This window comes from Cyprinus carpio, chromosome B25 (genome assembly GCF_018340385.1).
Source record: "Cyprinus carpio isolate SPL01 chromosome B25, ASM1834038v1, whole genome shotgun sequence".
Classification (NCBI taxonomy): Eukaryota; Metazoa; Chordata; class Actinopteri; order Cypriniformes; family Cyprinidae; genus Cyprinus; species Cyprinus carpio.
The window spans coordinates 19515282-19537789 of NC_056621.1; the positions used below are offsets into that span (position 1 = coordinate 19515282).

General features: G+C 34.8%; 2 protein-coding genes across 3 annotated transcripts; both read right to left on the reverse strand.

Annotated features, from left to right (window-relative positions):
• Positions 1–56: 56 nt before the first annotated feature.
• LOC109062370 (tumor susceptibility gene 101 protein-like) lies at positions 57–14343 on the reverse strand. Its single transcript, XM_042753249.1, has 10 exons — positions 13988–14343; positions 12741–12828; positions 12610–12675; positions 12366–12529; positions 12148–12274; positions 10811–10868; positions 10533–10627; positions 1946–2148; positions 1608–1847; positions 57–1487 (listed from the first exon to the last, which is right to left on the reverse strand). Exons 1-10 carry the CDS (start codon positions 14027–14029, stop codon positions 1398–1400), a joined length of 1173 nt encoding a protein of 390 aa, XP_042609183.1. The 5' UTR covers positions 14030–14343; the 3' UTR covers positions 57–1397.
• Positions 14344–18491: 4148 nt separating this feature from the next.
• Positions 18492–21110, reverse strand: LOC109112198 (tumor susceptibility gene 101 protein-like). Of its 2 annotated transcripts, none has more exons than XM_042753445.1 (6): positions 20953–21110; positions 20728–20815; positions 19698–19763; positions 19412–19575; positions 19230–19320; positions 18492–18915 (listed from the first exon to the last, which is right to left on the reverse strand). In XM_042753445.1, the coding sequence occupies exons 1-6, from the start codon at positions 20995–20997 to the stop codon at positions 18815–18817; spliced, it is 555 nt and encodes a 184-aa protein (XP_042609379.1). In that variant the 5' UTR covers positions 20998–21110; the 3' UTR covers positions 18492–18814. The 2 variants fall into 2 exon arrangements, with proteins under 2 accessions (XP_042609379.1, XP_042609378.1); XM_042753444.1 differs by having other exon boundaries at positions 18496–18918.
• Positions 21111–22508: the final 1398 nt, after the last annotated feature.

The following is a 22508-nucleotide window of genomic DNA, read 5'->3' on the forward strand; positions in this document are numbered from 1 at the left end:
ATTATGCACACTTGATGTGAAAACATGATGCAAGGTACTGACAATTCACAAATCTATCATGATTCAAGATCACGTTCTTTTATTGATCTGCCCAACATCATAATCTACAGCCTGGTACAAATAAGACAAATATTAGCAGATAAGGGGGTGAGGTCTCACTAAGAAACTGCAACTCAAGTCTTAAAAATCTAATTCACATCCCAAAAGTGCATTAAAACAACTGACTGAAATGCAACAGGTAAGAATTGTTCATTTGTTTTTAAACATTTGGAAGAATAAAAAGTAAAAAAAAAAAAAAAAATGTAAAATACAGTGCAACAGTTTATAGCTTTTCAGTTTTCAAACATTATTAGATGTACAGCAAAAAGATATACAGTTGTAACAACATACCAATAAATCTGGAACAGCAATAGTTCCCAATTGCAATGAGATAAATAATAAATTCAGCAAAATAAAAGCCATAAAATTGAAATATGGAACCATAAGTCATCACTGTTCTCCATTAATTGGGTGAATCTCGCAGAAACTATCAAGAAATGACATATTTCACCCCAAAATCAAAAGAAGGGAATTAGTAATATTTTGCATAAAGAAAACTTGCATAAAGATTTTTTTTTTTTTTTTTTGCATTGTGATAAAGCACATTTTCCCTCAAATTCTCATTGTACAGAAAAATAAAAATATTTTAAATATCTGACCTGTTTTACTAAATTTAATTTATGCTGGTTTTAATAAAAAAAGAATAATCCAAAATGTTCAGACTGGATTATTTTTATTACTGTATTACAGTATTGGCTTTTCCCCCTATTACTTTAATGAGAAATTTCGGGAGTAAATGTACCTATTTTTCCCAAATTTGTACTTAAATGTACTTAATATTTTACACAGTGTAAACAATATTAATAGTCCTACATTTTTTCTGCAGAAAATATATATTTTCTTTATTTTGAGGCGAATGTTCCTGAGATTGACACAGTTATGGAGTATGACAACACTTTGTGTGCCTGAATGAAAACAGCAGTTGCTATCCACATTTGAGAGCAATTTCCTCATACACTTCTGCAGACGTCACATTTTAAAAGTTATCACTCTGCACGGTTAATAACAGTAGTATCTAAAGCCAAAGACCCAGACGCCAGCCAGTTTAACAGGAGAAGCTCAAATGAAAGAAGGAACAAAGTCTATGACGTCTCATTTAACGCTCCGGTCTAGTTTTAACCTTTTAGCGTTTAAATATCGTACCCATTTAGCCTTTTCCAATTTAAGAAAATAAAGTCAGGTACAGAAGCTAAAACTCTCACAGAAGTAAAAGATCATTAACAGCTGAACTCCCGATGACATACCACAGAGCGACTGGATCCGAGTCTGGCACGTGTGATCAGAGCTGGAGCGCAGGGTCAGTAAAGGTCACTGAGTCCAGCCGTCTTTCGCGCTTTCTGCATGAGCGCTCGCAGCTGGAACTGTTTTCGGGACAGCAGACGCACATGCTGAGGACAAAAAACCCCACACATAACTATAACATTACTAAGAACAGTAGAATAAATGCAGAGGTTGTGCCAAAACTTGCTTTGTTCTCTGAAAAGAGAGAAACCGAGGGACGAACAGACCTTGAGGAAGACCTCCAGGTCGATGACTCCTCTACGAAGGGCTTCTCCCAGATAAAAGATGGTGTCCTCTATAGCGTTCTCCTCTGCGTACAGGTTCAGGATCTGTTTGTAGAGCGGGGCTGTTGGGATGATCACGTCGTCAATGTCATTGTTTTCCGACTGGTTCTCCATCTTCTCCAGAGCTTCGCTCAGTTCCTCGTCCTTCTTCTTGAGAAGCTCAATGTTTCTGTCCACCTCAGACTAAGATTGGCACAAAAACACATCTAACATCATGCTTCTTCGAAAACAGTTTGATCTCAACAAAGAACAACCTACAGAGCAATAGCAAATGTTCGTACCACTTCCTGGTCCAGACGGGACACCATGTCTTCCAGCTTCTGGTGTCCTTTCTTCAGGTCTTCCTCAGTTCTCTTCAGGGCGTCCAGCTCGGCTTGCGCTCTGTCCATCTCCTCTTTCATTCTCCAGCGCAGTTTATCGCTCACGGCTGAGATCAGCGACGCTCGGATGGTGTCCTCACCGATGGTACCATCACGACTTGGACCTGGAAGTAGAAGACAGTTATTGGTGAGGCTTTCTCCAAACTGGCCAAATACAAACGAGACAGCGATAAATGGAAGATGCTAACAAGAAATGTGGCAATGTAGACCGTGATTCCTATTCCAAAGACACCGCGTCCAGACAAGGAGTTAACATGTTATTTGTGAGAGGAGGCAATTGATCATTGCTTTCGGAGGTGGATGTCTGCTGTTTGGAAACGCAGTCGTGTAAGACAATTATATAGAAATACTTAGATGACAGACTTTGCTCAGGCATTTCAGAACGACCAAAACAACATTTCAGATGCTGTGCAACGAGATCGGTCCGCTGGTTAGTCAAGTTATCCATTCCCATCGTGCAAAGTCACATTACTTTTTTGATGCGCATTTGATGCAAGTTTATTCAGTAAATGTTTCCGTTGTAGTTTATGCACACTTTCTCTTATTAGATGAAAAGTTCATCCTACTCAATTGTGCGCACAAGTTTTATGAGCATGTTTAGAATTTATGCACATCTTGGCATTACCATCCAGCGTTTTCTTTATGCAATATTTCAAAATGTGCATGAAAATAGGTGGATGGAAACATAGCTACTGAGGCAAGATACCCTCTCTTAGCCACTTTTGCTACAACCCCAAATCAGAAAAAGTTGGGACAGTATGGAAAACGCAAATAAAAAAAGAAAGTAGTGATTTCTAAATTTACTTTGACTTGTATTTCATTGCAGACAATATGAACACAAAATATTTCATGTTTTGTCTGGTCAACTTCATGTCATTTGTAAATATGCATCCTTTCCTGTAATTCAGACCTGCAACACATTTCAAAAAAAGTTGGGACAGGAGCAATTTAGGGCTAGTAATGAGGTAAAATGGTTAAATGATGTGATTTGAAACAGGTGATGTCAACAGGTGATTGTAATTATGATTTGGTACAAAAGGAGCATCCAAGAAAGGTCTAATCCTTTAGGAGCAAAGATGGGCCGAGGATCGCCAGTTTGCCAACAAATACGTGAGAAAATTATTGAAATGTTTAAAAACAATGTTCCTCAAAGAAAGATAGGAAGAGATTTGGATATTTCACATTCAACAGTGCATAACATAATTAAAAGATTCAAGGAATCTGGAGGAATTTCAGTGCGTAAAGGACAAGGGCGCAAGCCTAAGCTGAACAACCGTGATCTCCAATCCCTCAGGCGGCACTGCATCAAGAATCGTCATTCATCTATAAGCGATATCACCACATAGGCTCAGGACTACTTTGGCAAACCTTTGTCAAGTACCACAATACGTAGTTACATCCACAAATGCCAGTTAAAACTGTACTGTGCCAAAAGGAAGCCCTATGTTAACAGTGTCCAGAAGCGCCGTCGACTAATCTGGGCTCGGAGGCATCTGGGATGGACCATCACACAGTGGAAACATGTACTGTGGTCAGATGAATCAGTATTTCAGGTATTTTTTGGGAGGAATGGACGCCGTGTGCTCCGGACCAAAGAAGAAAAGGATCATCCAGACTGTTACCAGCAACAAGTCCAAAAGCCAGGGTCTGTCATGGTATGGGGTTGTGTCAGTGCCCTTGGCAAAGGTAACTTGCACTTCTGTGAAGGCACCATTAATGCTGAAAAGTACGTAGAGATTTTGGAGAAGACATCTTTTCCAGGGACGTCCATGCATATTTCAACAAGACAATGCAAAACCACATTCTGCACACATTACAAAGTCCTGGCTGCGGAGGAAGAGGGTACGGGTACTTGACTGGCCTGCCTGCAGTCCCCACGACCTTTCTCCAATAGAGAATGTGTGGCGCATTTTGAAGCGCAAAATGAGACAACGAAGACCCCGTACTGTTTGCCCACCTTAAGACTTGTTTGCAGGAAGAATGGGACAAAATTACACCTGAAACACTTCATCACTTGGTGTCTTCAGTCCCTAAACGTCTTTTAAGTGTTGTGAAAAGGAATGGCAACATTACAAAGTGGTAAATGCTTTACTATCCCAACTTTTTTTGAATGTGTTTCAGGTCTGAATGACAGGAAAGGATGCATATTTACAAATGACATGAAGTTGACCAGACAAAACATGAAATATTTTGTGTTCATATTGTCTGCAATGAAATACAAGTCAAAGTAAATTTAGAAATCACTTCTTTCTTTTTTTTTTTTTTTTTGCGTTTTCCATACTGTCCCAACTTTTTCTGATTTGGGGTTGTAAAAAGTATCTATGGATTTGTGCAACAAGCACACTATCTGAACGAGTGTTCAGTGCGGCTGGAAACATCGTAACACCAGACAATTTTAACATGTTAGTTTTTCTGTTAAATTTTTTTTTAAATCTTTATAGAAAATCCAATGTAGGCTTAAAGCATTTATGTTTACATACAAATTGTTATCAGGCCTATGCAGTTTTTCCAGCATGAGATTGAGTTAATATACAGTTTATTCCGGATTAAAGCTTTAATACAGTATAGCAACTACACGTGCGTATAAAGAGTGTATAAAGAGAGAGAGATGCAGAGCGTGTGCAGAGCAAGGGGACGCGAGGAACAGTATTAAGAACCTCTGCTTTAGAACACTGATTTTTAAACTTGAGAATCCATTAGAATCGTTAGGAGACAGAATTGCGATTCATATATGAATAGATTTCTATGTGCACCTGTAGTTTTCTCTTCCTCTTCTCTAAAGCAGCACAGCATGGCCCCGCCCCCTTTTGCTGCCTTTTCCCGAGGACGGGGTTTATCTGGGTTTGTGATGTCACAGACCCGAGAAGTAACTTGATGTAGTCCCTACCAGACGTTTTGTAGGCATTAAACTGCCAGAATTTTAAAATGACCAAAATATACTTTTTGGTAAACAAACACTTGTTTAAAAATGAAAAAGACATCAAATTACCACTACAACCAGTAGATGGCAGCAAAGGAGCACTTATTGGCTTAGTCATTTATTTTTTTTTGCTTTGTATTTTGAGATAAAAAATGCTTCCCAACTCAAGTTCTGTGCTGTATGTGCATTGCCAAGAAATAAACGTGTAATATTATCAGCAAATGCACTTATTAATGTGATACAATAGTAATTTTGTGATTAAATTGTTTTTATTTTCTAATGAGAAACCCCTACTGAAAAACCCATGAAGTCTGGCAACTAATAAAAAATATCCAAAATAAAAATGTTATGTTTTAATTTTCAATATTCCACTGAAATTGAATATTTTTCCCCATATTATGTAAGATTTGCTCAGAGAACTTCTGCTGTCTGTGAGCAGCTCGGCTGAAACACTCGGAGTGATTACAGACTCACACCTTCTGCATAGCACTGTAGTTAATGTCATGGTTCAAACCTAAAGATGAAAGTTCCCTGAGGACTGAGATCCTCTTTCCTCTCCTGCCACTCTAAATATACCCAGCACCCTCTCAGTCAAACGGGATGAACTGGATGAAGTCCTTTGACCTTTAGCAGCTCAGAATCTAGTTACAGACCCAACCTTTCAGAGCAGTCCAATGAGGTCACTGTAAAGCAGGCACACAGTCAAGCTGAAGACCAGAGGTCAGGGTCACAGAGCAGAGACAGACGGGTAGAGTAAATATGAAAGGTGAAGCATGTTGTAGAGTGAGCTTTTATGAGTCTGACATTAACACGCCGTGTCGTGTCATCTCTGCCTTGTCTAATATGCTTTCTTATTTTAGATCTAGACTCTCAAGACTGCGATACACTCTTGACAACTGAGTAAAAGTCTAGTTAAAGAATGAGTGAAAATAGTTTAAGCATTCTGTATGTGTTACCAATTCAGATTAACTCTACTGTAATTCAGACAGAATGTTGTTAATCCAAAGTAACTCTTATTCATAACAAAAGATGCCAATTCAGAGTGAAGGCTACCAATTCACATTAACACAAATTCAGAATAAATGCTACCAATTCTAATTAATTCAGATTCAAACTGAATGTTACTAATTCAGTTCAGCTCTGATTCAAATTCAGTGTTGCCAATTTAGATAAACTCAGATTTAGACAATGTTGCTAATTAAGACTGAGTTATAGTCATACTGAATGCATCAAATTTAGATTAACTCTGATTCAGATTGAATTTTGCTAATTCAAATGAATTCAGATTCAAATTGAATTCTACCATTTCAGTTCAGCTGATTCAGAGCTGCCATTGCAAAATTATACAAATTCACATTAACAGATTCAGATTGAATGTTACCAGTTCAAATGAATTCAGATTAAAACTGAATGCTACCATTTCAATTTACCTGATTCAAATTCAATGCTGCTAATTCAGATCAACTCAGATTCAGACAGAATGTTGCTAATTAAGATTAATTTATATTCATATTGAGTGCGCCAAATTTAGATTAACTCAGATTCAGATTGAATGTCGCTAATATAAATTCATATTAAATAATACACATTTAGATGTCCTCTGTTTCAGACTGAATTTTGCTAATTCAAATGAATTCAGATTCAAACTGAATTCTACCATTTCAGTTCTGCTCTGATTCTGATTCAGTGTTTCCAGTTCAGATCAACTCAGATTCAGAATAAATGTTACTAATATTAGAATATTATTATGTATCAAACTAAGATTTCTGTAGAGACAAAAAGTAATGCCATCAAATTAGCATTTTTAAACATTCGCTCACTAAAAAATAAATAATTTCTGATCGATGACTTAACCACAAACAAAATTTCTAAATGAAATGTGGCTAGAAGACAGCTGCAGTGCAACAGTTCTTAATGAAACAGCCCCACCTAACTTTACTTTCATGAGTGTCTGCAGAGCTGTTAGGAGAGGTGGAGGTGTAGCTGCTCTATTTAAAGATGTCTATCAATACAAGCAAGTGTAATTTGGTCAGTACTTGTCTTTTGAATAGCTAGGTATTGTGCTGAAAGGTGCTCCACACATTCTGTTTATCATTATTTACAGGCCACCAAAATACTTTCACAGTAAAGAGTTCAGAGAACTGTTATCAATGATTCCCTCAGAGTTTCTCTGTTTTGATATTGCAGAAAATTTTAATTGCGTTAGATGCATTAACGAGAACACTAGTGTGCTATTTATGGAGGCTATATCTCTAACACTAGGCATTTCTGCAGACTCTGTTGATCTTCTCCTTGACTCTTTTAACTCTAAAATTAAGAAGGGTATTGATATATTGCTCCTGTGAAAGTCAACAAGAACACTGGCACCCTGAAAAAGCACCCTGGAGAAAATCAGCAGCAGTTCAGAGTATAAAAAGACAATGCAGAAAAGCTGAGTGGATGTGGTAGATTCACTATAGCATCTATAAAGACAGCCTTCATGCTTTCAATGTGGAACTAGCCACAGCTAGACAGACTTTCTTCTCAAACCTTATAAACAGTAACTAAAAACAACACTCGCACTCTGTTTGCTACCGTTGAGAGACTAACAAACCCTCCCAACCCCCCTCCCCCCAAGTCAGATTCCCAGAAAAATGCTCTCAGACAGCAAATGCAATGAGTTTGCTTCCTTCTTTTCTGAGAAGATCAATAATATCAGGAAGGCGATTAGCACATCCTCAAATTATGAGGTCAGACAGATTCGGCCACAATATCAAAAAGAAGACACTATGTCTATTTTTGAAGCAATTGATAGCAAAATATTGAAAGAAATAGAACAGCACCTTAAATCATCAACCTGCTATCTTGACACACTCCCTACATCTTTTTTGAAAAGTGTGCTTAACTTTAGAAGACTAACTTTAGATCTGTTTAGAAGCAGATCTCTTAGAAGTGGTGAACACCTCGCTTCTTTCTGGGACTTTTCCAAACTCCCTGAAAACTGCAGTTGTTAAGCCCCTCCTGAATCTTGATAACACCATATTGAGTAACTACAGACCAATATCAAATCTTCCTTTTATTAGACAGATTATAGAAAAGGTAGTCTTTAATAGGGCTGCACGATTAATCGCATGCATTTGTCATGCCTGTCTCATCAGTAAAGCTGGTTCCGTGATTAGCGGTAAATATCCGTCACCTGTTTTCAAATGCACCGGGAGTTCATACACAGAGCCGTAGTTCACTGACAAGCTACGCAATATCGTGTTCATAATCGAATGCGATTAATCTCAATTATGAACAGAATATTGCGTAGCTTGTCAGTGAACTAAGGCTCTGTGTATTAACTGCCGCTCCCGTTTGAAAACAGGTGACAGACATTTACCGCTAATCACGGAACCGGCTTTACTGATGAGACACGCATGACAAATGCATGCGATTAATCGTGCAGCCCTAGTCTTTAATCAGCTGAACAAACACTTAAACTCAAATGGATACCTGGACAACTTTCAATCTGGTTTCGAACCACATGACAACACAAAGACAGCACTAATAAAGATAATAAATTATATTCACTTTCATTCTGATTCTGGCAAAATATCAGCGCTGGTATTACTAGATCTCAATGCTGCGTTTGATACTCTCGATCATAACATACTACTAGAGAGACTGGAAAACTTTCTGGGGCTTTCTGGGCTGGTATCAAATGGTTCAGGTCATACTTAGAAGGGAGAGGTTATAATGTGAGTATAGGAGAGCATAAGTCAGACGTCCATGACATGCAGAGTCCCACAAGGCTCAATTCTTGCACCGCTCTTGTTTAGCCTGTATAAGCTCCCACTAAGTCAAATAATGAGAAAGAACCAAATTGCCTATCACAGCTATGCAGATGATACCCAGATTTACCTAGCCTTATCTCCAAATGACTACAGCCCCATTGACTCCCTCTGCCAATGTATTGATGAAATTAACAGTTGGATGTGCCAGAACTTTCTTCAGTTAAACAAGGAAAAAACTGAAGTCATTGCATTTGGAAACAAAGATGAAGTTCTCAAGGTGAATGCATACCTTGACTCTAGGGGTCAAACAACTAAAAATCAAGTCAGGAATCTTGGTGTGATTCTGGAGACAGACCTTATTTTCAGTAGTCATGTCAAATCAGCATACTATCATCTAAAAAACATTGCAAGAATTAGATGTTTTGTTTCCAGTCAAGACTTGGAGAAACTTGTTCATTCCTTCATCACCAGTAGGGTGGACTACTGTAATGGTCTCCTCACCGGCCTTCCCAAAAAGACCATTAGACAGCTGCAGCTCATCCAGAACACTGCTGCCAGGATTCTGACTAGAACCAGAAAATCTGAGCATATCACACCAGTCCTCAGGTCCTTACACTGGCGTCCAGTTACATTTGATTTTAAAGTACTTTTACTCGTTTAAAAATCACTCAATGACCTAGGACTGAAATACATTGCAGATATGCTCGCTGAATATAAACCTAACAGACCACTCAGATCATTAGGATCGAGTCAGGTAGAAATACCAAGGGTTCACACAAAACAAAGGGAGTCTGGTTTTAGTTATTATGTCGCCTGCAGTTGGAATCAGCTTCCAGAAGAGATCAGATTTGTTAAAACAATAGCCACTTTTAAAACTGTTGAATCTACTAAATCTGTTTAGCCGTGCATTTATTGAATGAGCACTGTGTGCTTGTACTCTGTATTTTATGTATAATCATTTTCTATTTTTAACTGTTTTAAATTAATTTTAAATAAATTTTTAAATCATTTTAAAAGTTTTTAAATTCCTTGATTTATTGTTGTGATTATTTTTTTATGATTATTTTACTTCCTTTTATGTAAAGCAATTTGAATTGCCATTGTGTATGAAATGTGCTATATAAATAAACTTGCCCTGCCTAACATAAATTCAGAGTAAATGCTACAAATATAGATTAACTCAGGTTCAGGTTGCCAAATCAAATTAATTCTGATTCAAACTGAATGTTAACAACTGCTCTGATTCCGATTCAGTGTTGTCAATTCAGATTAACTTACATTAAGACATAATGTTTGTTCATTTAGATTAACTCATACTCATACCGAATGCAGTCAATTTAGATCAACTTGAGTTGTTGCCAATTTAATTTAAATTCAAAATTAATTCTAGCAGTTCAGTTTAACTGTGACTCAGATTCAGTGTTGCTGATTCAGATCAACTGACTGAACGTTTCCAGTTCAAATGAATTCAGAACCGACTTCAGTTCAGCTGATTCATATTAACCCAGGTTCATATTTAGTGACTCTGATTCAAACTGAGTACTGCCCTTTTTCATACACTTCAGAAGAACTCAGACTCAGATTTAGACTGGACATTGCAAATTCACATCTACACAGATGCAGATTCAATTTTGTTAATTCAGATGGAAAGAGGGCTAAGAACAAACCTGAAAAATGAGATCACGTGGCCTACAACCTAGGACTGAAAATGGAATCCACATTGCTTAATGCAGGATTACTGCGATTTTCAGTATAGTTGTATATGATGTAGTGCAACTATAAAACTGAGCCAAAGGCAAACAAGCCAACTCACCCACAGTAGTGACGGGAGTCTGGGAAGTGTAATGTGCTGGACCGCCTGTGGCAGGATAAGCATTGCCTCCTGGGTAAGGGTAACCTGGGTAACCACTGGAGCGGACACAAATCATTACATAACCAATGAATCACACTCTGTAATTACAACACAGGCTTTTTATACAAAGTGTTTTCATATCATGAGTGCTGGAAATAATACAAATGACTTTAACAGGTTTATTTAATGTTGATCAGACTGGTGCATGTGATCTTTGGTCAGACTGAAGGAGCCATTACCAGGGGTTTGGGTTGGGGCCATATGAAGATACTGCTGGCATTCCTGGCATATAGGACTCTGGAAGGAGGAGCAGGACACAAAACAAACACTTCTAAATGAACTGCTGGTGCAGGGAGACATCTGCTGTTTAAAACAGGTATTACTTTGAAAATTGGGAATAGTTAATTGATTATGAAAAGCTTATTTAATATATGAGCAATCTGAGATAAAAAAAATAAGTCACATGAAAGTCTAAATTTTCAGTGCCCAAAATATGTGGACATAACATCCTCATAACAGATTAAAGTTTCTATGTTTTACAACAATGCAGCCTATAAGGACATACAGTATCCAAAAGAAAAAAACAAGCAATTAAATTTTCTACTTTAAAATGAAGTCTATTTTTAATATAATTTTTTTTGCACCATGACACTATTTTCTGATAATGCCAAAACCAAAAGAAAAAATAAGCAATTACATTTAATGTAAAAAATAAAAAATTAAGTCTATTTTTAGTATTAAGATTTTTGCACTGACATTACATATAATACCATATATAACAGTTGTTATTAACTAAAGTATTACAGTTAATTTCAGTTAACTGAAATAAAGACAAAATAAAACAAAATAAAAATATTGAATAAAACTTAATATGAAACTAAAATTTTTATTTCTCAATTTAACTGAATCTAAATGAAATAATTTTAAGATGAAGTACAAACTAAAACTGAAATAAAATAAATGAAAGCGAAATTGAATGACTAAAGCCATGTAAAAATGACAAAAAATATTTTTTTTAAAGAGAAATTAAAACTGAAAACAAAAATAAACTAAAATATAAAAATAAACTAATTCAAAATATAAATAAATACTATAACATTATATAAGTAAAACAAAAATAACACTGATCTATACATACAATTGTGTTACAAATGTACTTTATAATTTATCATTACAATAACAGAAATGTGTCCCTTGACCACAAAATCAGTCATAAGGGTCAATTTCTCTAAATTGTTGTCCAAATGAAGTTCTTAGCAATGCATATTAATAATCAAAAATTAAGTTTTGATATATTTAGGGTAGGAAATTTACAAAATATCTTCATGGAACATGATCTTTACTTAATATCCTAATGATTTTTGGCATAAAAGAAAAATCGATAATTTTGACCCATACATTGTTTTTTTGGCTTTTGCTACAATTATACCAATGAGAAATTCTGTAAAACAATCTTGATGCTAAAAGCAAGCTTCATTTTCTTTATTAAAATATTATAATTTCTTATTTTGAAATTCTTATTTTAAACTGTCTGATGGACAGTTCTTGTCATGTATTGTGATGAAGCTGTGCTCACGGTTCGGGGGTCCGGCCGCTTGGAAGGCCTGGTAAGGAGGTTGTGTGGTGGGTCTGGAGAAAACGGGCGGCTCCTCACCAAACACCACAATCATGACCTGGATGAGCCCGTACAGATCCGACTGAGGCTGGAGGCCCAGGAGCAAAGACAAGAGCATAAAACATGATCTTTATATTCTATGAGACATGAGGAGAAGTCTTGATATTTCAGAGTCGTACATGTTTCCACTCGTGCAGGTAGGGCAGGTAGATCTTGCCGTTGGCGTCGATGTGTTTGCCGGTCTTGATCATCATCGCACTGGTGGGCTTCACAAAACATATAGGAGGATTGTAGGGATACGTATCCAGCAGCCACAAGCACACGGGGATATTGTACACATTCCCTGAAACAGGAAAAGCATGCATGGTTAAATCTTATAATGCTTCCTTTATCTCTAACACTATAAAGAGTTGTCTGACTCACCTCTATAACCGACTGGAACAGTTCCTGTGAGGCTCATCAAGTCTCTGGACGATCCGTCATTAAACACTGTGAAGGAAACATCAGTTATTCACAGAAAACACAAGGAAACACAGACAGGATGAGAATCTTACCGTATGCATCCAAAACAGGTTTGAGGTCTTTGTACTGAGAGATGACGTTTGTTATCTCCCGGACAGTGAGATCTCTGTATTTGTATTGCTGGAATATAAAAAAAATAATACACTTATACAAATAACCAACAACAACAAAAAAAAAAACCAAAAAAAAAACTATTTTGTCCATTATAAAGTATAATATATTGATTCAACATGACTTAACATATTATTTAAATGTGCGCATATATATATATATATATATATATATATAAAATATATATATTTAATCATATATATATAAATATATATAAAGTTTGCTTATGTTATTAAAGTTATTATAAAATATTAATATAATTATTTTGATTTTCAAAAGGTAAAACATATGCAATCACCAAAATCCAGTGTTTTAGTACATCTTGTATAAATAAAGACAATTATATAAAATAAATAAAAAATAAAAAAATAAGATCCATATGACAAAAAGTATGCAAAAAATGGCTAAAATTTAAACAAAAACTACAATGAAAACTGAAAATATAAAAAAGCTATAAATAAAATTATACATTTATTATTGTTATATTATTAAATTATATATATATATATATATATATATATATATATATATATATATATATGTATATGTGTGTGTAATATATATATATATATATATATGTATATATGTATATATATATATATATATATATAATATATATATATATATATCTATATATATATATATATATTAATAAAACTCTAATTCAAAATATTAATTACTATAATAATACAGCATATAAGTAACAATAAAACAGCATTGTATTTTTTTAAATATATGGCACAAATATACTTTATCATTTATAATTACTTTGACATTAACAAAAATAAGAATATAAAAAAAACCCTGATGCTAAAAACAATTTTCTTTATGTAAATAATATTCTTAATATTCTAAAAGTCTTCATCACAATTGTATGAAAATATATTCAATAATGCTGCCACATAAAATTATTTAAATGCACGTTCAATAATAATCTGTTATTATAAAGTATTAGCATAACTATTTTGACTTCAAAACATATGAAATCGCCCAAATCCTACATGACAAAATATCTCAGTATATAAACACTGCCTACAGTATATATGATATTGTTTTTCACTATCATTATCAATATCAAATAAATACAATATCAGATGCTCATTATATTCAATGTAGTAACTAACGTTATTCAAATGAAAGAATAAGCACCAGAAGACACGATACTGACCTTCAGCATCTTTTTAAGAGCTCCTTCGTTGACAACAGCCATGATTTATTACACAAATACAAATAAAGACACGAAACTCCTGAGAAATAAAAGAGTTAATGTGTGAAATAATATAAGAGAGTGTAAGCACAGGCCAAAACACTCCGACAAACCCTTACACAGTCGTATTAACGCCTGCTGTCTGACACAAACACACTCTATAAACACCCTAATAACTCATCAGCATAGTCCAAATAATAGCTGCTTAATGAGAATTCAATAAATATTGATAAAGTCGACTAGCATTCATCTCGAGGAAGATAAACAAGACGAACGACGCGAGCGTCACCACAGCTTCACTTCCGGTGGAAGTGTGTTGGGATTTTCAAAATAAAAGTCTGAGAAGTACTTTCTGTTTAACGTGATGACACGCATAGCATTCATACGTTACAATTTATACTTTATGATATGTATTTTAAAAAATATATATAATGCCTGTGGTCTATTTTATCATCTTTCATTTGCCATTCTCAGAGTTAAGGTTGGTTCACTTGTACCTTTATGCATAGACCTCCACAGACAAAACCAACACTGGCAACTTAATGAATACAACTTAGAAGTATCCAACTTTTTTAATATATATAAAACTTGTACATAAAATGTGAGTGAATATGACGTGAATGTTATTTATCTGCTGTGGGATCTTTGTTTATATCTGCATATTTACTAGTCAAATCATTAACCGCGATTAATCACATCCAAAATAAAAGTTCTGTGTTTTATATATATATATATATATATATATATATATATTATATATATATATATATATATATATATATATATTATATATATATATATATATATATATATATGATAAATATACACAGAACACTCTCTCTCAGCAGATGTCATTTAATGTGATTGGCGTGTATAGACCACCGTCATATGATGTTACGTTTTATGAACATTTTAAGAGCTTGCTTAAATTATTGGATACAAAGAAAGAATGTATAGTTCCGGGCAACTGACTCAACTAATAGATGGACCCACACGAATAACAAACGTCTCAAAAACACAAATTGATCTTATTTTCGGTAACAAACCAGAGAGAATTATAAGATCTTATAATCTTCTCACTGGTTTGTCAGATCATAATATGACTCTTATTGCAAGGAAATTAACAAAAAAAACGGATTATTTACCAACGAGAGATAATCAAAAACTCCTATGGAATAGGGAAACATGACATGAATGCGTTTAAGGAAGAACTAAGTCAAACTGATTGGAGAGATGTTTTGCTTACAGATGATATAGATGCTTCCTGTGAGTCCTTCACTGGTACAATAAATAGACTTAAAGAAAAATATACAAAAACTTTTAAAAATGGACGGCGTAAGGGCAACCTACCATGGTTTAATGACCATTTGTGGGACCTGATGAAAAAACGTGACTTTGCCTTGAAAGTAGCACTGAAGTCTAAATTAATTACTGATAGACAAATTTTTACAAACCTTCGTAATAAAGTGGTCAATGAACTAAGGAAAGCAAAGGCAAAGTTCTTTATGGATATTATTAAAGACGGAAAAGGAAATAGTAAATTGATATGGAGCAACATAAATAAATTAACAAAGAAAGACAAGAAGCAAAATCAGGGAAATGGACATGAGCTGAAAATTAATGGAATTTTAAATAATGACCCCAGTGAAATAGCTTCTGTATTTAATACTTATTTTACCATATCAGTGCAGAATTTATCTGACACTTTTGGTGCAAGAATTAAAAATATAGCAACACTAGATTACAATAAGACCATTTTTAAGATAACTGACGTTCCTGAAAATAAAATTTGTAAGACAATAAGCACTTTAAACTCTTCAAAGGCAAAGGACACATTCAAGTGGGATTCAACATTTTTAAAGAACAATTTTTACTCCCTTAGCACCCCCATTACACACCTAGTCAATTTATCGATAAAGCAATCAATTTTCCCAGCTGCCTGGAAAAATGCAGTGTTAGTTCCGATTTTTAAGGCAGGGGAACCTACTGATGTAGCTAACTATAGACCTATCAGCATTTTGCCGGTGGCATCAAAGATTGCAGAAAAAGTGGTAACTGAGCAGTTAACCAACTTTCTAAATTCTGGACAAATACTTCATCCAATGCAATTTGGTCTTAGGAAAAATTACTCGACCGAAATGGCTACTTGCTATTTTGTTGAAAAAATCAAATCAAAACTAGACAGTGGGAGTGCTGTAGGAGCAGTTTTTCTGGATTTAAAAAAAGAAATGTTCTTCTTTCTAAGTTGTCAAACTTTAATTTTTCTGATGATGCTATGAAATGGATGGAGTCCTATCTTACCATGAGAAGACAAAGCACCAGAGTTGGGAATAAAATGTCATCATTCAGTAGCTGTTCTTTTGGCGTCCCGCAAGGCTCAGTCTTAGGCCCTTTGTTATTCAGTCTATATGTTAACAATCTACCACTAGCATGTCCTCAAGTTGACACTCAAATGTATGCAGATGACACGGTCATTCTGGCACATGGAAGAGACAGATATGAAGTGGCAACTAAATTAACAGCAGCAATGGCAAAAATTGCCACCTGGCTCTCTGAGTCTTGCATGACGCTAAACGTCAGTAAAACTGCGTGTATGTATTTTTATATAAGGAAAAATGAAAATCAGCCAGATGTCGTTGTAAATGGGAAAAAATTACAGATTGTGACACATTTTAAACATTTGGGAGTTACTCTTGATTCACAGTTGTCTTTTAAGAAACATATAAAGCAGGTTTGTAATACTGTTAAATTTAATTTGAGAAATTTTAGACACATTCATAATCAGTTACCTCTAGATGCTGCCATTTTGTATATGCACTCAATGATTTTCTCACATTTTACATACTGCATTACAAGTTGGTCACAAACCGGAAAAACAATACTTGCTCCATTACAAACGCTATATAAACAAACTCTCAAAGTATTAGATAAAAAGCCATCAGGGTATCACTACTATAATATCATCCAAAAGCACAAACTCTTGACTTTTGACAATTTTATGTGCTTTACCAATGTTTGCTTAGTTTACAGAGTAATTAATAATCTGGCTGCGCCCCCATTAAAGGAGTTCATATTATTGCTCTCAGATAGTCGGAGAACTACCAGGGCAAACAGTAGAGGTCACTGTGCCGTACAGCACAGACGTACTGAGTTTGGCAGATCAGCCTTCTCTATCAGAGCCTCTAAGTACTGGAATTCAGTCCCAAATGAGATTAGAGACATCAGTTCATTTACTTGTTTTAAATATAAAATAAAATTATGGCTAAAATCGATACATTCATGTACCCATTAATCATAAATTCAAAAAACTCATTTTCTGTCATATCCTAACATTGTATTGTTGTGTCTATTAATATTGCATTTTATTTTTGTTCTGTTGTTTTGTTTTATTGGGTTTTTAAGAATGTGAAATTTTGTTGTCTGAAAGGCTACTTGTGTGATGACGTTTTATGGTATATTTATATGTGATTGTTAATCGTATGTTACCAAGTTCTGCCCAGGGACTACAGATGAAATTTAGCTTGTAGCTAATTCTGGTATGGCTGAGTGCCATACACTGTCCCTGTTAAATAAACAAATAAATATATCACAATATTACATTTTTTTTCTGTATTTTTGATCAAATAAATGCAGGCTTGATGAGCAGAAGAAACTTCTTTCAAAAACATTAAAAATAGTAATGTTTCCAAACTTTTGACCTGTACTGTATATAAGACACCCAAATACAGTATATATTTTGAAAATATTTACATGTACTTATATTTATATTAATATAATTTATATTATAAATGAATATATTTAGTATATGAAAGTAGCATATTTTTCTGAAATATATACATGCATGTGTGTGTATTTATCGAGCGGCAACCTCGCACTCTTTCTCCTGAAGCCAATAAGGAAGTGAATAAAACTGCAATTCATCGACTGGCCGCTTGAGGCTGGCTGCAAAAGGGAGTCAGTCCCATAGACTCCCCATGTTAAAATGCCCAACTTTACAGCAGAAAAAAAAAAACGTGTTTACAGCCTGGTTCAAAAAATTATTTTTGTCTACATAGCTAATTTTGACCTCCATGACAACTGTGAGGGGGTTGAATTTTTTTATAACTCATCCGTTTAAATTATATTAAGCCTTAAAGTTCTGCATAATTAAGGGGGCGTGGCCACATGAGTGACAGGTGGATTGCCGCTGCTGACAATGCCGTCGCGCTGGGTGGGCGTGGCTTCAGCAACCAGCTTCTGCCTTTTTGCCCATTTTCGATTTTCCGGGAGAGTCGCGCGTGACGCGCTGCCAAGATGGTGACGGCCCGCTCTGCACACTTTGAGCTTCAAAACCACTCTTCAGGAGTCTATGGGTGACGTCACTGACACTACGTCCATGTTTCTATACAGTCTATGGTATTTATATATACATAATAAATAAACAGTACACATATATTATGCAAACAAAAACGTTTATTTTGGATGTGATTAATCGCGATTAATCACTATTATTTACATATTTAGGAAGGTATATTTTATATGATACAGGTCAAAAAATGAATAAATGAAAGAAAAAATAAACATTGACTGAGAATAAACTGAGTAGGCCTATGTATCACTAGGAAAACACTGCTTCATATTTACACAGAATGTACATACATATTTAGTATTTACATTCATGCTGCTCAAATTTAACACTCATTATTACTGTCTTTAAACAAATATTTACAGTTTCATGCAAGTGTCTACTTTAACAAGAAACTATGTGTAGCTACAAACTGCAGAATCAAATCGTATACATCTAGCAAGCTAACAGACGGTTTCATTATGTTCGGAGAAAGCAAGATCGTCCTCTCTGTCCAGCGTCACGTGTGAGATTTCCTCAAGGGAGCATTTCTGATAAGCAGAACCTGCTGTAAAGAAACATACGTTTTAATTTGACCTAAATATCCACACAAATACAATACAGCAACCGTATCAAAATGCTGTGTTTTTCTGTTGTTATACAGTGTTGGTGCACAATGATAATTTCCAGTTAATCAAAACACAAAATCACATCAACCTTTGGACACTTTATCATATTTCAAATCACCTAAACTAGGTCTAAACTGCCTGTTTATCTTCTTCCTTGAAGTAATAAGGACAGGCAGAAGAGATTCAGGAGTGAAGTTGCTCTACACAGATGTGAATCGTTTATAGGAACGAATAAGGAAACTAAACTCACAATCTTCTGGGTAAAGACGCAAACGCAGAGGAGGAACTTCACTAAACACTGCCTTCAAAACCTGAATCAAGCTGTGCAGGTCACACTGTGTCTATAAAAAAACACAAACAAGCAAATAATTTCATTAAAACTGAGAATTGTGGCAGGTCAAAACTATTAGCAGGTACAGTCTGTAGACTCACATGTCTCCACTCGTCCAGGTAAGGCATCAGGATCTCTCCGTTGCTGTTGACGTGTCTGCTGGGCACGATCAGCATCTCCGGCGTGGGTTTTACATAGCAGATGGGCGCAGTGCGCGGATAACTTTCCTTCAGCCACAGACTCACTGGAATATTGTAGTGTTTCCCTGAAGCACAACATGTAGAAGTGTTTTGTTTGGTGCTTTCTTAGACATATGTAATAATACTCTCTTTCTTTACCATAAGAAGTACGGAAGTAAAGGCCAGTTATCTTTATGGTGTAACTTACCTTCATAAAACACCTCAATGGTTCCAGTCAAACCGACCAAGGTCCTCGCTTTGCCATCATTAAAGACTGTGAGGAAATTACAGGAAAAATACAAACTGATTTCCTTAAAGAAATAAGTGAATTCTAAGTATTTTTAAGCATACACTTTTAAAAAGGGTCAGTGGTTCAAGTACTGTCAAATGATTAATCGCGATTAATGTTTACATAATAAATGTGTGTGTATTGTATATATTATGTATATATAAACACATACAGTATATATTTTGAAAATTGTACATGTAAATATTTATATTCATATAATTTATGTAGTATATAAATATATTTATTACATAAACGTAACATTTTTCTTAAATCTATACATGCATGTGTCTGTTTATATATACATAATATATAGACACAGTACACACACATATGTAAACAAAAACTTTTACTTTGGATGCCATTAATTGCATCCAAAATAAGTTTTTGTATATATGTATATATAAATATATACACACACACACTGTATATGTTCTTGTGATGTCAGAAAGGTCTGAATAGGAAAAACTAAAAAAAAATAGTATGAATCACTAGTTAAGTACTGAATCATAAACGTGACTTGTAAATTAAATTATTATATTCACATAAAACAAATCAACAAATGGTAGTCTACTAAACCAACATGTCACTTATTCATTACAGTTCATTTAAGTTAACAGAAGCTTTTTATTGCCATTGTAAAAATGCTAAAAGCAAAAATTTTGTATTACTTTAAAATTATTATTATTTTTAATTATGTAAATTATTATATACTTATTTAGTAATAAATTAAGTGATTCTTATATTATTTATATTTAAAGCACCAGAACATTGAGAGTAAGATGATATTTGTAGATTTTTTCCAGCTTCTCCTACATCATCAACCTTTAAAACTGTTTTGTATCAAAACAGAAAGTTAGATGTTATGACTGTAGGTAATTTTGCATATTACATATACTGCAGGTAAACCTACAGAGTTTATAAAGAATGCTGACAGATGTGAATTGCTCACCGAATCTCTCCAGCACTGGCTGCAGGAACTGATGCTGAGACAAAGCCGTAGAGATCTCTGACAGAACCTCTCTCCTGTGATCATACGTCTGAAAACACACACACACACACACACGTCTTCAGCACACAGTCACCTGCTACACACACCTGAGACTCGTGTTAATCCCATCGTATGTGAGAGAGACAAACTGTAAGACATCTAAATCAGAATTGCTCAAGGTTGTACCTTAGGTAAGACCCTCCTCAGATCACGGACTGGTGTGAATGTCATGACTTCAAATCAAACAGACGAAGTGTTGTTTCGCTCCTGAAGACTGTGCAGTGTTTTTACCAACAGGAAGTTTGTGAAGTTAATAAGAATCCTCACTTCAGCACAATAAACCATGTAGTTGTCAGCAACAGCCAATAGCGAGATTTATTGTCATGAACTGTTATCTACAAGCTAAAGGTCTTACAGTAAATACACTGCACATAAACATGACTGTCTATCTGTAGGACAACAAGGTCAGTGACTGATGTACAGCCACACAAACACACTAACACTGAGAAACAAACCTGCTGTCTTAAACATATAAGAGCTGCCTTCATGTCTATTATGTACAATGTACAGTTCTACTTATACAGCCTAACACAATTCTAACACAAAATCAATAGAAGTTATTAAGAGTGATGTGGTTTGGAAATGATAAAATGTGCTTGGAAAAAAACATTTGATCAGAATACCAACTTGTATAATAATTTTGCACGCACTGTATATAGCTATGGAAAAATTCAGAGACCACTTGAAAATTCTTAGTTTCTCTGCAGGATTTACAATTTTTAGTTATGTGTTTGTGTAAAACATAATATTTGCACAAAAAGATGCCATGTTTTCAGACGTTTATTCATTTTTAGACAACACAGTACTATGGTAACTTCAGAAGAGTTAAGAAATCAATAAACAAAATGAAAACATTGTCATTTTCTGCAGAAAAAAAAATGCTCTAAATGAAAATATTTTTATTTGCAATTTGGAAATGTTATCAGACCTTTAACCACCTTATTTTTTAAAACGCGGAAGCTGTGACTTCTGGTTCATTAGCAGCTGTAGGAAATAACGAGGAGAGATTGAGAAGAATAAGAAAGTGCAGTAAATGGTAAATATCATTAAAATAATATGGTAAGACGCACCCATTTGCAACACCTGTTTTGTACAGCTAAAAATAGCTGGAAGTGAATGAGACCAAAAGCTAGACCGCACCCGCTATTACGGGAAAAATAGAATTTTAAAATAAATATTATCATTTTATTGTCTGTCCGTTAAAATTTATGAGATGAAAGTGTAAACATAAGAACTTCACTAGTGACCAAAGTTCATGGTGCATTACTGTCTGTCAGCAGTGAGTGAGGAGCTTATGGGTGTTTTTTGCTTTTACTAGAGATCAGTGATGTAATTAATACACACACTCACAGAAACACACACACATACACACACACACACACAGAAACACACACACACGGACAAAAGGATCAGTATGATTTGTAATATTTTTTAAATAAGTGTCTTCTGCTCACCAAAGCTGCACTTATTTGATGATTTCTGAAGGATCATGTGACACTGAACACTGGAGTAATGATGCTGAAAATTCAGCTTTGATCACATCAATAAATGACATTTTATAATACGTTCACATAAAAAACGGTTCTTTTAAATTGTAATAATACACTCATCTAAAGGATTATTAGGAACACCATACCAATACTGTGTTTGACCCCCTTTCGCCTTCAGAACTGCCTTAATTC